General features: G+C 48.2%; 1 protein-coding gene across 31 annotated transcripts in view; it reads left to right on the plus strand.

The window, feature by feature from the left end:
* The window catches only part of STIM1 (stromal interaction molecule 1), a 113,728-nt gene extending 97,811 nt beyond the window's left edge, over positions 1–15,917 (plus strand). For 13 of the 31 annotated variants that reach the window (XM_068930915.1, XM_068930906.1, XM_068930918.1 and 10 more), the window contains 3 exons: positions 992–1,072; positions 4,250–4,649; positions 15,100–15,917. In XM_068930915.1, the coding sequence (XP_068787016.1) occupies positions 992–1,072; positions 4,250–4,649; positions 15,100–15,649 (1,031 nt within the window). In that variant the 3' untranslated portion in view covers positions 15,650–15,917. Of the gene's footprint in view, positions 1–991; positions 1,073–4,249; positions 4,650–7,720; positions 7,740–15,099 lie in introns of all 31 variants that reach the window. The other 18 variants (XM_068930930.1, XM_068930933.1, XM_068930926.1 and 15 more) reach the window with 5 other exon arrangements.
* Positions 15,918–15,965: the final 48 nt, after the last annotated feature.

Raw genomic sequence — 15,965 nt, forward strand, 5'->3', positions numbered from 1 at the left:
CAAGACCAGACAGCGCTAATAAAAACCTGAAAAGATGCAAGCTGAGTATTAGTGAAGTAGAGATTGAGCCAGCAGTGTGCCCTTGCGGCCAGGAGGGCCAATGGGATCCTAGGGTGCATTAGGCAGAGCGTTGCCAGAAGGTCGAGGGAGGTGGTCCTGCCCCTCTGCTCAACCTTGGTGAGGCCACATCTGGAGTACTGGGTCCAGTGCTGGGCTCCCTCCCCAGTGCAGGAGAGACATGGAGCTCCTGGAGAGAGTCCAGCGGAGGGCTACACAGATGATGAAGGGCCTGGAGCATCTCTGCTCTGAGGAAAGGCTGAGGGAGCTGGGCCTGTAGAGCCTGGAGAAGAGAAGGCTCAGAGGGGATCTGATCAATGTTTAGAAGTGTCTGAAGAGAGGGTGTCCAGAGGGTGGGGCCAGACTCTTCTCCGTGGTGCCCAGTGACAGGACAAGAGGCAACGGGCAGAAACTGCAACACAGGAAGGTCCATCTGAACCTGAGGAAAAACCTTTTTCCTGTGAGGGTGACAGAGCCCTGGACCAGGCTGCCCAGAGAGGTGGTGGAGTCTCCTTCCCTGGAGATACTCAAAACCCGCCTGGGTGTGATCCTGGTCAACATGCTCAGCTTTTTTGTGCCTTGTGAGACACGCCAAGAATGAGATTTTCTGCATACGAGCCCTTGCAGTTCCAGTCAGTCGGGGAGACGGTGGCAAGTCTGTGTGCCTCGGTGCAACAACGTGGATTTGACTCACCGTGAGTGACAGCTTGGGTGCCAAGACCTTGATATACCAAGTTCCCAAAATGGGGCAGCATTACTATTCCCTGTTGCTTTCCTGGAGAGTATTTTCTTTGTGCTTCTCTCCTGAAGCAGTTTGTGTACACAAGCAACGTGTTCCTCCCTGGATGCGTTGGGAACGTTGCTGAGTGCCAGTGATGATTCTCCCTGTAAATCAAATTTTTCTCTCTCCCTTTCGAACCTGACCTGATCCCAGATGCAGCCTGGCTTTTTGGGCGCAGGTTCAGTGATCGCTCGTCTCTGTCCTCGGAGGATCAGTCCCTCTGGAAATACCCTGGTTTGGTTCTCTTTGATTTTTGTTGCTGTTGTTGTTCTACCTGCTGCCCTTTCTCTGGACTAAAATACATACACAAATTTTCCAACTTTCTGGCACGAAAAACTAATTCATATACTTTTCTTCACTGAGACATCAGCATCTTTACTAACCCCGGGGCAGAGTCTGCTGGGATGAAGAAGAATCACAGTTGCCTGTACTCTTCACATTCTTTTTGGTTTTGATTTAAAAAAAAACCCAATTCTGAAAGTTGGAGGATTTTTTTCATTTTATTTTTCCCCCCGAGGTAGAGATTAAGGATTTAGGCTAGGCCAAGAGGTTTAATGTTCCTCCTCTCAGCCCTCTTCCTCCTCCTTGTCGGTGCGTGACTTTACAGAGCCTCTGCCCTCTCTTGCCCAGCGCCTGCGGACTACTGGCTGAGAGTCATGCTGCTCCCTCCCCAGGCCTGGACTGGGAAGTGGGGGAAACGCTAGCGCTTGCACGGCCTTTCGTTTCTCACGGCTTCTCGCAAGTGTGTCTTTAAATAAATTGAGCAGTGCCACATATTATGCTAACCTGTCCCCTGATGCCCTGATCCTGGGGCCGTGGGGACAGCGCGCTCAGTCTCGGAGCCACAGACCTGGAGAACTTTCCCTAAGCAGAACGATTGCCGTAATTCAGGCCTTTGTGTGACAGAGGCGGAAGAGTATGTGCAGCAGCAGGTGAGACACATAAATTGGTAGTGTTTAGGACTGGCGTGGTGGCAGTCTTCCTCGAGATTATGAACAGGCTCTTTGACTAACATTTAGGACACACACGTGTAGTTAAATCATACTGGAGCGCCATCGTATTTGTGTGAAATGAAGGCCCGCTGTTGCTGTAGCTGTGCGAGGCCATGCTGCAGTGGAAGCAAGGTCCCAACTCGTGCTCCTGCGTTTATTACAAGAGCTAGGAAAATCCTGCAAAAGGAGGGTACATACATGTAATGTGTCAAGTTTGCGAATGAGGAGTGTAATACCGGGGGGGGGGGGGGTGAAACGCTTAGAGGAAAAAACAAGTCCCAAGATAGAAAGACAGAAACCTGTAGCACAAATCTGCAGTCCCCCAGTTAATTACTCTGTGGAGCTTGCATCCTTCTTAGCTCCACAAAATGAGACTCCTCTTCTGAACTGTCTATGTGTGAATACTGACCAGCAGCGGGCGAGTTGGGACCTGCTGTGCTGTTCCTGTCCGCCGTGCTTTAGTTAGCAGCATTGCTGCCGCAAAGCCGTAGCGGGATAGCTTGAGCAGCCTCCAGTTCTGCCTCGCTAACACTCTGCCTTCCACCTCCTCTGGTCGTTTTTTTGCAGGCCCCGCTGGAGCAAGGAATTTTTTTCCACCTTGATTCCATATGACTCAATTTCACTTCAATTCAACTCTGGAGCCATTAAGAAAGAAAACTGTGAAATATAAAATGGGCAGTATAAAGAGCTCTAGTGAAAAGATTGTATATGGCAGCGTAGTAGAAGTGAAGAGCAGGGAACCTGAGCGGTGGGACCCTCTGAAAGAAACCGAGATTAACCTTGGGAATGTGCAAATAGCAATATTGCTTGAATTATTCTTGTTTGTTCCTCCTTCTACTTGAAATATGTCCCAACAGTGATCCTTCAGATATATGAGCTGCAGGAGATCGGTATTTCCTAGGCATATGGTTTTTACAGCAGTGATCTGCTGGTTCTTCAGTTCCCAAAAGCACTCTCCCTCTATTTCATTTCTCAGCTTTTCTGTCTGTTCACCTTTTTAACCATTTTTACGTTTATTTCTTATGCATATATACAATCCTGAACACCTTATCTCCTGCAAAAGAAAGAACATCTTGTGTGGAAATTATAGCCAGTGGGTTAAATATAACCAGAATCACTTTTGTTTGCAGTATGATGGTGCAGTCTAGTGGATCCATAGGTATCAATGTATAATAATAATAATAATATATAGAATACTCTGCTTAATCTAAATGACTGTTCAGAAATATCCTTCCAAGGAAAAGTGCCTCCCTTTTGACTTTCTAGGGGCTATCCCCTAGCTGCAGCTCTGTGTATAAGTTTGATGCAGAGATAACGGGCTGAGCTGTCTGGCCTATGTTACCTGCAAAGTAAGACTAGGTGGCCAAAAAGATTATTTTGATCTAAAAATCTGTTAATTAGCTGGTGACTGCGCACTGAGGGAAACGGTCCAGTTTGGTTCACTGAACCAAGATGAATTTGCAATTAAAGAAAAATATTTTTCGAATTGAGCACCTCTTTGATCAGGAAACTTAATTTTGAAACAGACTAGGACCAAATGATACCACTTTTGGATCAGAGCTATGATTTCAGGTGTGTAATATGATGAAACCTAGTATCTGTCCAGTTAAGATATAGTGTATTATACGTCTGCCATGTGTCCTAGCCGTTCTGTCCTGCAGAAAGGGTACAAGGCTAAGAGGTTCCTGCATCTGCCTAGAAACCTTCCTGCGCCTGAACACAAAGTGCAGCTGCACTTAGCAACCATGCTTTTAGGTGGCACTGGACTAGGTCCTGCATTCCTGTGCATTTTGCCAGTTACACTGGCACAAAACCACTGGAAGTGGGAGCAGAGTTGTGCTCTTCGGGTGGAATTCCCCTGACTCACCTTAGTTGCCTACATCTGAACCGATCACCCTAGACTCCTTTTTTAGGCAGCGTAGAGAAACAGTACTACCAGGGCATGATGCATCTGACCAATTTAGCTATCTGTATTAGGGTGAAATGAATCATACCATGAAAGTAACTACTTCTTCACATTTACTACAAAGGGAGTCTGGGTGGCAGCTCTAGTGTAAAGTTGGGTCGGAGGAATCTTGCAGCTAGTTTCTGTTTCAAGCAAGATGATCAGATAAGGTGTTCAGAAAGCACCTGTATCCAGAATGTCAAGCATAGATTTTCATGGGCTGGTTATTAATCTAGCATGTTAAGCAGTAGCACCAACTTATTGCTTCTTCTGCATTAAATCAGCATAACTGATAAGACACACGATGGAATGGCTGCAGCAGCCCACGCAAATGTCCTGGTGACAGAAGGCATGGTGCCTGTGGTGTGTAGTACTGACCTAATGTGGCAGCTTTATTGCAGTGCATCCTCACTGATTTGATGTGCAGGTTGTTTTCCGGCTGCATTCAGTGTTCTTCCCTTTTTCTCATTACAGCTCCTGCCTTGCCCGGCACTGTTCGCCAGCGCCTAGTGGACCCACAGCATGCCCACGGATCTCAGAGGTTGGTAGAGAGTTACGCGCAAGGCCAGAATGAATCGGGCCAGCCTGCCCATTTCCTGGCAGGCAGAGTCTCTCTCCGTCGAATGCACAGCCTCACTTCCGGACAGTCTTTCAGTTCCGACCTTCACGGCACCAGCCCATCATCTGCCACCACCACCACCTCTTCCACTTCTTGCTCCTCATCCACCACCACTGCATCTGCTCCTGCTTGCCATATCCACCCTATCTATTACCATCACACCACCTCCTCTTATTTCCTTCAGATGGACTCCACCCCTGATCTGCCCCCTCCTGATGTCACCTCTGGAATTCGCTGTCGCACTGAGAGCTTTGGGTATATTGCTGTTTCTTTTCTAGCTCCCACTTGCCTGCTGTGTCTCAGAACCGATGCTTGCTCGGGTGTTCTTTCTCTTAGATTCCTTATGCCCTTTCCTTTTGGGCCTTTATTTCATTATTTGTCCACCTTTTATTTCTTTAATCTCTCTCTCATGCAAGTGGACCCTCTAAGGAATACTCTGTGGTCCATTTCCACATCTGCAAACTCAGTGGATGAATAAACCAAGGAGGTGCTGTGGTTTAGCTGTGGCTAAACAAAAGAGAGTTCCTGGGCACTCTGTGTCTTTAAGTATAAAGCCAGTCTTTTACTTGGGTGATGCACCTATAAGAACGAAGGTAACACAACTAATCAAACAAACACTGACCTTATTTGAAGCCTTGCCTTGTTTGGGGTCTTCACAAGCAAATTGCAAAGGAAATACAATGGGTGTAAACAACAAGTTAGTAGTTAGTGCTGCTGAGCGGGTGAGCGTTCACAGGGATGTTCTGCAATGCTGTGCCCTTTTTAAGGGGTGGCCAAAAAAGCGGCATTTAGGAGCTTCGTATTTCAGAGTGACTCTTTCCCTCTGTTTTGGTAGGGGATGAGGTATATTTGTGTTTTGGCTAAGGAATGGCTGAATAATGGGAATAGAATGTGGAACTTCTTATTTCTGGGTCACTGGCTTTTAATTTGCTTCCTTCCAGTAGTAAGAGACACGCAGTGATGGCTCTTTGGAAACCTATGTAAGAGGAGGGTCCAAGGAACTAGTTAGTATCTGCATCTCTGAATCACTCTTCTTCTCTGATTCACCACACTCTTGGCATTAGAGAAGTGAAGGACTGGGTAGGCAGTAGAAACAGGCATCCTGTCTCATCTGATTAGGATGCTGTTAGGGGAGCTTTGGCAGCCATTGTGTCTTTGGAAATGTTCTGTAGCCTAAGCAGGGAATGACATTTCCTGGGCTGCCCCAGGTGGCTTTCTTCAAAATGAAATCCACCTGCAGCAGTCGCTGAAGAGTTCTCTCACATAACGTATGTACTGGATGCGTCTGACTTACAAGCACCGTTTGAGCCTGTATCTGCTAAGATACTTGATGTAAAATCTGCAAGTAAGGTACAATTTTTGTGTGATCTTTAGTTCAGAAGGGATTGCAGACGCTCGGTATGGAGTCGTTGCTGTTGAAGCACACAGCAGCGGAAGGACTGTGGCTGGCGGTCTAGGAGTCTTGCATTCTCTCCCTGCCTGAGACTTGCTGTGTGACCTTGGCCAAGTCATTTCATCCTCTGGTTCTTTTGTTTTCTCCTCTGTAAAATAAAAATAGCCCTTACCCCTCAGCATTAGGGAACTAACCTAGGGGGAAAGACTGGAGATCTTTCAATGAGGAACAATATAGGTACAGTGTCCTTTCCTATGTGTTTATCCAGGCAGAAAAGCATACCAAATCCCTACATCTTCATTTGTGCCAGCATGTTGTACCATTATTCCTTTTACTTGTAGGTACTTCTCCTTATAGTTATAGGTACTCCCCTGACATCCTCTGTTCGATGTCTTTTCCACTGTCTGCTTTGTATATCTAATCCACTTGCTAAGTTCTGTGTCTCAAAGCAGGTCTGCCTGCGAGAGGGTGCTTGATGGACCACGGCAACCTCTGAGCCACAGGCTACAAATATCAGCATGTGTAAAACCATGACTAATCACAAACACATTATGCGTTCTGGAATATGTTTTGCTGAAAAATTTACTGCATGTGGTTCGTAATGAGCAATTAAAGAGCAACATCATGGTTAATTTAATATTGTTTGTTTTAGGATGAGAAGCAGCATAATTAAAATTTAGGTTAATTACTACTGATTTAAATTCAGTTGAGTCTATCCCAGTCTGATAGATAAAGGCTGGGAACATGTCTTATGGCAGTCCATGCTTACAATCAGCCTTCTGGGCTCTGAAAAACAGGAGGGCTTGTCCTGGGAGCTGGAAGGCTGACGGACTGTTACAAAAGTGGCTGTATAAACATCATTTTTTTCAGCTGAGCCCTCTGTTCTTTTGATTAGTGCTTTGCTTAATTGCTGACCGGTTTAAAGTCCTAATCCTGCAGACTATCCTGGCAGTGGCAGAAGAGAATGTGATGTGGTTTTTGGATCGCAATTAAAAGGTAGTGAGGTTGAGAGGCCATTAGGAGAGAATAACTGGTATCTTCTCCTCATGCTCCATTGGCATTTAGTAGCTTGTCAGAATCTAATTCTTTCGTATTCAGTGAAAGGTGAGCTTGTTTTCTTTCTGTTCCCATAGAAAAGACCACCTATTAATGCAGGATAATTAATTTAGTAATACAGATAATTATGCACATGAAGAATTTGTCCTGCAAGGTTTACTTCATCTACACATTAGCAGGTGACTCCAAAGTCCATGGTCTTTTATTCTCTATTCATCTCGGAAAACAGAAATGAAGAATTGAGTGTGCAAATGCGTTCTGTTTTTGTTGGGTTTAAATTTTTGTCAAACTGCATCTTTAGCAGACTCTGCCTAGGTGCACATCTTTAAAAATACTGCCATAAAGGCAAGCCAGAGCACAAGCCGGTATATTGCGCTCTCATTCTCTTTTATATAACAAATCTTGGAGCCCTTTATATACATCCCGTGAGCTCCACAGCCTCCTAGAGAGGCAAGCAAAACAGATGGGAGATCTGAGGCTGAGAAAGGCCTTCCAAGGAGTCACTGCCAAGGGCGAAATCAGAACCCAAGAAAATGCTGGCTCCCTTGGAAGGACGAGAGTGTGCTGCCTTGAATGTTTTGGACGGATGGATCAATTGAGCCTCTCTTGTATCCAGCAGATGTAAACGTTGACAAGACCTGAGAAGAGAAATTATCCCAAACAGCCTGTTCCCCCAGAGAAAGGGCTTGAGAATCACTCCCCGCAGAGATCGATTCTCTTCATATCCTGCCTGCACCTATGCAGAGCTGCATAGGGTGCTAAGTCTGTTTGGAGTTAACTTGATAGGAAGCTTCTCTAAAGACAAGGCCAGTGTACGGCCTGTGAATTACTTTCATAAACTCCTCACTGTTTGCTTCTCTTTTGCAATTGGCTTCAGAGGATCCGGTGCAAATAAGGTCAGAGCTGTTGTGATTTTGAAGGCTGGTGTGTGTTTTAATGTTAATGCAGGGGGCTGGATGTCCCTGGGCGGGGAGAGGGGTTGGAGGGCACAGTATGCACAGAGGTTTCTGCTTTCCAGTGCCTGCTTTGAGTGGTACCAGTGGGTAACTGTGATGGAGAGGGGAGTGTAAGACGCAGTTGCCACACTGGTAGCCCTTTTCCTATGGAGAAGGGAGGTGGCAGTCAAAGCAAAAGGAGGATGTCAGTAACCCGGTAAAAAGAGTAACTCGTAACTCCTGTAGGATGGAAAGGAAGAAATTAATGTTGGAGTTGCACTGTAAAGGCTGTTTCTAAGCCTCAGGCAGTGCAGTGCTGAGGAGAGCAGACTAATTAGGCTGTACAGCAGATCTGATTGTGCCCTAGGGGAGGCTTTGGCTGCATTGGTGCCATATTGCAGGTGGGTGTAGCCTTGGGGTTATGGGCCCTCCTGGTAAAAGGCAGGGAATGGCAGCGGCAACAAGGCCTAATGAGGTGGATAGACCAAGCCGTGGTGTTGTATGGTTATGTCAAATGCCCTTAACCACTCCTAAGCTTGCTTAGAGCCTATTTCCTGTTATTTTACGGACAATAGAAGCGCCCCCTAGAAGAAATCTATCAGTGGGCTGCAGAGTTGAGGGGAAATACCTGTTTATTCTATATTGTTCTTCTGTCCTATCCCCTCTTTTTCCACTACTACCACTCTTTCTTTATTCCATGTTTTGCTCTCTGCTTCTTTTGTTTTATACAATCTGCATTCCCATTCTCTCACCTTCTCTCATTCTCCATGGTCAGCTTGGATTCTTGGAATGGCAATGTAGGAAGCGTAGCTGAAAGCAGATGAAACAATAGCAGTGAACGAATCGTGCCTTCAAGTAGCTTAACACCGTCGGCCTAACTATATATAAAGAAAACAGTGAACACTGCAACGGTGTGTGACCAAGGTTTTTAGAAACGTGCTATCTGTGATTAGGTTTCTTGGTCTCTCTTTTCATGCGCAAATCGGTGGTCTAAGTTCTTCAAGAGGAATGAGCGTTCAGTAGTTCCTGCTCTATCACAGAAATGCTTTCTTTGAAGGCACCTTCCTGTAATACCATGTAGGCTATCTATCCCCTGTGCCAACATGAGGGTGAACCAGCTCAGTGGCCTGCTTTCGAAACAGGCTGAGCAAGGAGAGCTTCCTGTTGAAAATGTGCGCTTCTGAGTTAGGAGTTTAAGCCTCATGAAAATTAGCAGGATGTGTGTTAGTCCTTTTTGACTGAGCCTCACTTGAGATTATGGGTGATATTCTTTTCACCCCTCTTGACCCTGCCCTGGGCGTCGGTGTGTCCTACTGCCACCTCCTTGCTCTCTCGGACAAAGCCAGCACACATGGAGTAAATTCTGTTCCCATGGATGTCACACCTCCCCCGGAGCGTGCTTACTCGTGGGAACTGCTGGTAATCGTTTCAGACTGTAGAAAGTCCCGACAGAAATTTCCAGCTGCTGGTGTTCAGTTAATCTGAAAATCAACCTATGCGTTTGAGCGCCCCAGCAAGGACTCAAGAGGTTACCTTTAAGAATCTTTCTGAACGTCCTGGTCTGTTGGCTTCAAGTGCTGGATTAATCATACAGCTGACCAGTTTGGTTCTCCACTGCTGCTCCATGGAGGTGTGAATGCTTTCCTGTGTACCGTGTAGTCTTGACTTGGTGCATGTCTTAGCTGTTGCGCACTGAACTGCCGTATGCAAAGGAGTGGGGGACCTACTGCTGCTCGGGGTCTTCCCCACTGCTCATGACTGACATGCCAATTGACGTGCTGGTGTCAGTAATTACTCTTTAGGAATATATTTCTGATTTATGACTCGATAAATTATTAATAAAATGAATTAGGTTAACGGTCAGATACTTTAAGAATGTTTTGTCATAGTCTCTTTCCTCTCATCAGTTGCTTTAGTCTTCCTTTGGACAGTAAGCCCGAATGTCCAGAAAGAAAAAAAAAAATTGTATTCCAGCAAGGTCTTTTCTTTGCAAGCAGCCGTCACATCACTTGCCTTTATTGTTTCTGCGTCACACAGGAAGCACGTCCTCCTCGGGTCCTTCTCATGAGGAGAGTCAGTCTAGGGAGGTTTGCTACAGTACTGCCTATGGAAGTCGGTGAAGTCCCACAGGCCCAGAAGACTCTAGAGATACTTCTGAAAAGCTGTCTTCTTGGAGAAGGGATAGGCAAAGTAAGGAAAAATAATGAGGTGAAAAGGGGTGCATTCCTCTCAGGTTCTCTATGAAGATGATAAAAACATTGATCTTTATGCTGGAACCAGATTGTTCCCAAGTGCCAGTATAGGCAGACATGCACAGTGGGCAGAATTGGGCATGGTATTTCCTATGGAGGGGTAGCATTTTTTGGGGTACCTGCTCCTATACTCGGTGTACCAGGCATCTGCCTCCTGCCACGTCCGAGTGGTGGCAGGGATGCAGAGCTGGGCTAGGACCTCTGCTGAATACATGGGTGTGGATTCTGGCGCTCTGGCCTGGGGCAGGACATCTCAGTGAAAACAGTAGTGACAAATATATCTGTAATTAGGTGGGAAACCTACACAAATTGACTGATAACTCCTTGATACCAAGGGATCTTTTGTTGCTGTGAGAATGGTCCCAAGAAAGAGATGAGGGGTTGCCATTGTGTGTCCCAAGGGTCTGCTCCGTACTTGTCTTCAGCATCAGCCAGAGAGATAGCGTTTTGCCTCTGTCTCTTCCTCACTGGTATGATGCCTGGTACCAGCTGTCTGAAGATCAAATTTCCGGCATGTGCGGTCAGAGGAAGAAAATCCTCCTGTACCAGAGGATGTTTCTCCATCTGCTGTCGTCATTTTCTCCGCATGCTGCAAAAACCACAGAATTGCTTTTGGCTCCTCTTGACTTAAAAGCTGTAGGAACTTGTGAAAGAGTGACCAAAGCTCTCTGGCTTCCCTCGCAAATTAATGGGCATTTTGTGAATGTTATCAGTGAACAAACTTGCCCTCTTCATAAATAAGGCATTTTTGAAGTCACCTAAGGTATTAAAAATAGTTTTTGCTCTTATTTCACTTCTGTTTTAAAGGATTGTTTTTTCAGTCAACCTTGCCCAAATACCTTCATGCCTCTGACAGCCAGTGGAAGGACTGTGGGTTGATTTTTACAGGAAAATGTATTCTTCAATGTAGTTACAACTTTGAACTTCAAATGCGTAGGTGTTACTCTTTTAACATGCTTTTATTAGCCGTGAGACACTGCACTGAAGTGATGCATGGAAACTTTCTCAGATGAACTTTATGCAGAGTGCTTCGCTCTTTCAAAACAGTGTTTACAAAAGCTACTCTCATGACGATGGCTTACCGTCCTCCCATTAGTTCTCATACTCCTGCGAGAGATGAGTAAAAGGCCCTTCCTTCAAACGTTTTTGCCACTTGTTGCATTCAATCCTAAGCCTGTTTCTGAACAAGAGCTTGTGAAAGAAAAGAGTGAATCTGTAACTGAGGAAAGTGATAGTCTTTTCATTCATGCCAGACAGCACTTCACCCTGACGAGATCAGCTGAAATCAAGTCCCGACCTGATTTGGCCTGCCTTGACTTCTAGAGCATGAGGCATTTCGCAGAGGTGGCACATCGGAGAGGAGTTCCTCTCCGATGGCCATAGCTGTGGCTCAGATCAGCACGTTTTCCGGGCAAACATTTTGCCGTGCTGGCCTCACCACCTGCAGAGCCTTGTGTACTTGTAGAATGGTAGTTGAACAAAGAGGTTTGAACAGGACTTTCCCCCACCCAGTTCAACTCCAGTGAAAACAGTGACAAATATGCCTGTAATTGGACAGGGGAGCCTGTGTGCAGTAACAAGCAGTTCAGAACATGCAGCTTGTCTTTAGGAGAGTTGCTACTTTACATCAGTATGCTGGAACTAAAAGCAGTCATTAAGCACCTGCTGGCAGTTCCTTTCAGTTGCTCAGAGTCAGGCTAGGGATTACACCGACCAGTGTGACCCAAGTCTGCTTCATGCTTGTGAAAGGGAGAAGAGGGCACTTTCCAGCTATTTGTTGAGGAATAAGCACGTGTTCACCACCCGCTCACCCGTTTCTGAGCGTGCTTGTGATCCTTTCTGTAACCACTTCCTGAGAGGTCGCAAAGAGCCCTGACGGTAGGCAGGAGTCCCCTGTTTGTGAGTGTGTCGAACAGCAACGTGAACAAGAAACGTTCAGGAAAAACAAGAAATTCCTGCCCTTCTTAAGTGGAAAGGAATCAAGTTATGTGATCACAGTTACATCTTTATTCTGCCTTTAATAACATCAGCTATGTCAGTCTGTTCTTCCTAAAATCTGTGAGCCTCTCACTGAGCTGTGGGATGCTGTTGGTGTCCATACCTCCTTTCCACCTGTCAATAGATGGTTCTGAAATGTCTCACGTTCAACCCCATCAAGATTCATTGAACGTGTTACTGCTGTTAACAAAACTGACGCAGGGGGTCTCAGTTACCCTAATGAAACCTCTGCTCGAGCTATTAGCTGTGCGTTCCTCCTTTAACCCACTGCATGAAAGCGACCTTCTGCATCTACTACGTTGTCTACTGCAAGCGTTTGGAAATCAGGAGCTCTTATGTCTCCATACGGTGTGTTTCATCACAGTTGTCTCCCTTGGACTGTGTCCAGGATGTTTGCTCAGAATAGCTGAGGATTTCACACTATCCAAATTGTTCAATTCCTGTTCTCCCCAACCTGCTGCTAACCTTGAGGATGCAGCTCTCCACTCCTTAGGTGTCAGATTGGCTCAGTTCCGTGCATGTGAAAGGCACAGACCTTTCCAGTAGTGCCTGGGGTTATTTTCTTCTCTCTCGGTGGATCTTGGGCAGTATCCTAATCATATGTAATATTTTTAATATTTCGTCTCTCCATACATTCCTTGGAGCTATTAAGCCCAGGTTTCCGTAGTGGATTTGGTTCAAAAACATCCTTGTTACCGTTACGCAGGGCGATGATATGAGGATAATCTTTCCTGCCTGTTACAAGCACTTGGCACTAGTACGGTTGTAGTGGATGCCTTTTCAGAATGTAGTTCTGCAATCACTTTTCCGTACAGCTCTGAGCATCTAGCTAAAGCTGCCTGGAAGTGCCCTTATTTGCCATTTCAGTAATGAGGACATCTTGTCTCTCTGTGCTTTGCACAGCCTCACTCTTCCCCCCCACTCCCCGCTCTGAACTCCTATGCTGCTTTGTGCTGGTATAGTAAAAAAGGAACTAAGGATTGTTCCCATGCCGTGCTATACGGCTTTGGTACTGAGTGCAAGCATGGCTAAGCTGCATGTTTGGACCAAGGAGCCACAGTTATCAAAGTCTGAGAGCTTGGCTGCATGGAGGGTGTCTGTGCCTGGAGCAGAAAGCACTGGGGCAGTACGGCCCGGAGAGCTCCAGCTCGGAGCTGGTGAGCACCTTCCCATCTCTCTTTTCACGCCTTTTCACTTTTCCTCCTCTTTGCTCTTTTTCTGCCCATACCCCTTCTTCCATTCTGTATTTCTTGCCTCCAGCCTTACAAACATTACGAATAAGAGGCAGGTGACTGTATCCCTTTGCAGCCCTTTTTCCTGTTCGTGTGTTAGTCACAAGTGATTGCAATGCAGCGTGCAATTTGTGAGGCCGGCCTTAAAGTAGTTAGTAGTGATTGTAGTCTAGCTACGGTAGCATGAAGAATAGCGCAGTTGTAGTCTGCTCCTATTTTAAAACAAGTTTCTCTGTGCTTTCATGAACGCTGCATAGAGCTTCTCTGTGAAGGGTGACTGTGCCTGTGCCAAGCCTAAGATGCTGTGCTTTGAGCACTTGCACCTCCCTGCATGGGCCTGACCTCAGGGCGGTTAAGAAGTGCTAGATGCAGGTAGCCCTCTAGTAACTTAACTGAACAAGAGTGTTTGCCTCTCCACCCAGCTTGACAAGTCCTTCATCTGGCTGCGCAGGCACGTTAACAGGTCTCAGCAGGGCCTGTGGTGGTGTCAAGCCTGGGGGTGACGGCAGTGTCGTACCCCTCCAGCTGATCCTGGCTGTGGCTGGAAGGAGTAAATCACAACTTCCCACTTCTTCCTACCTCCCCTCTCCGTTTCGAAAAGGGTCTGGGAGATATCCAGGCTAGTGAATCAGTACTCGAATACCTTTTAAAATCACAAATAGCAACAGCCTGGGGGCACAAACCGCTGTGCAGGAGAGGGCAGTCTGCAATCAGCTACCACAGTCAGCTGTGTGTCAGGAGCGCGCGTTCAGGCACGGCTTTGCCTGGGAAAGCCCAACCTCTAATTCTCGAGCGCAGGATTAGAGGTTTGCATCAGCTGACCCAGGAGAAGGGGGGAAAGGGTCTGACGCTGTCTGTCCTAGGACTGTGGTCAGTCTGCAGGCTCATGCCTCAAAGGGACAAAATGGGGAACGCGCACACGCAGATGCAAGCTGCAGAAGCTCAGAGGAACCCTCTGATGAAATTACACCCAAACCTACTTCTGAAAGGGTTCTCCTGGGGGACAGGACAAGCCCTGTAACGCTGCTTAGTTACGTGACCCAGCTCTCCCTGCCTTTCGGAAATCATGGGAAAGAAGCGGGCTCACGGGGTCATTGTTCAGCGAGGGGGAGGGAGCTGCCTGCTCGCGCAGCGCTGCCGGCAGGGCCGCGTCTGAGCAGGGTCCCGCTGCCGCGGGCCGGTCCCGCGGCAGCGCTGCTGGTGAAGCTGCTCGCCGCTGCGCGTGGTTAAAGATCTGACGCTACCAACTTTTGCTGATGCCTTTGAACCCGTGAACTCAGGGCTGAGCGCTTGCTGCTGCCTCGTGGATCAGGGCCTCGATCCCTCTGGTTCTGCCTCCGTATATAGCGCTTCCTTCCAGCTCCCAGAAGGTACCTAACAGAGCAGCGTTTTTGCTCGTGCTAGGCCTGAGTCCAAGCACCGGCGCTAAGCTTACAGCCTGCGCTTGCTGGGGAAGGGGCTGTGCTTGCGGGGAGGGGCAGAGAGCAGCTCGCTCTGGCCGCAGGAGGGGTTTGCTTGGCCCCGCGCCTCAGGCCGGGCGAGCCCCCGTTGCCCTGGGCTTCCCGCAGGAGCAGAACCGCGAGGAGAGGCTGGCAGGAGCAGGGCAGGGGCCTGCCCGGCTCCTCGCCGCCTGGAGGTTTGCTGTAAGCGGCTCTCCCTGCAGAGCGGTCGCCCCGAGGGGGTTCCCCTGCGTGAGCCTGCGGGCTGCGCTCAGCTGCTGCATCCGTGTGCGCGGGCAGGCTTGGGGGGGGGGAATGCGCGCGCGCGTGCGTCCCGGGGCACCGCAAGGCGTGCGGCTCTAATCATCTCCTCTCCTCCCTCCACCCTTTTCCACCTCAGAGACTTAACTCGCTGCGACTCAGACTCTTCCATCCCGCACATGAGCGACCACCAGCGTATCCCCAGCTCCGCTCCCAAGCTGCTGGCTGCCAGGCCCAACCTGCTGGGCAGGTCCATCGAGGAGGCTGCCTCCGGCCACCCTGCCATCTGCGCAGCAACCTCCAACGGCAGCAGCAGGCACATGGAAGTCTCCTCCCTGGGGGCTTTGCCGGAGCGGCTGTCCGAGAGCCCCATGGTGATGAAGAAGATGATGATGGTGAACCACGGCATGGAGAAGTCCTCCAGCCTCGGGGAGATCAGCCACCCGACAGCCGGCAAGCACAGCCACTCGGATTCCTCCCGCTCGCACAGCCCCAGCTCCACCGACCCAGACACCCCCTCCCCCATCTCTGACTCCCGGCCCAACAGCGTCAAGAACACGCGCATCCCGCAGCTGGCTGCCAAGAAGAACCCGGGGGACGAGGACAGCAGCTTGACAGGTGATGAGGTTGACCTCGGCCAGAGCAAGAAAAAGTTCCCCCTGAAGATCTTCAAGAAGCCCAAGAAATAGAAAGATGAGGGAGGAAGAGGAAACCCAACCATGAACCCACCCCACTGGGAATGGGGAGGGGCGGCTTAGAGCAAAGGGAAAGCACTGTACCCGCTCTTCCCGACCCTGCAGGCTCGGGTGCTTGCAAACACCCACTTCCCTCCCCTAGGAACCCTCTGTCTCTGAGTCACATCATGCGACACTTGCAATGGGAGGAGCTATTTAAACTTATTTATTTCCTGATTTCCGAGAAAAAGAAAACAACTGCTCCCCCCAAGGAAAACAGCCACCCTTTCTCCCCCTTCCTCTTTCGGTCGTCCCTAGCTTTGCTGTGCAT

The sequence above is a fragment of the Struthio camelus genome, chromosome 1 (assembly GCF_040807025.1).
Source record: "Struthio camelus isolate bStrCam1 chromosome 1, bStrCam1.hap1, whole genome shotgun sequence".
In the NCBI taxonomy this organism is placed as follows: domain Eukaryota; kingdom Metazoa; phylum Chordata; class Aves; order Struthioniformes; family Struthionidae; genus Struthio; species Struthio camelus.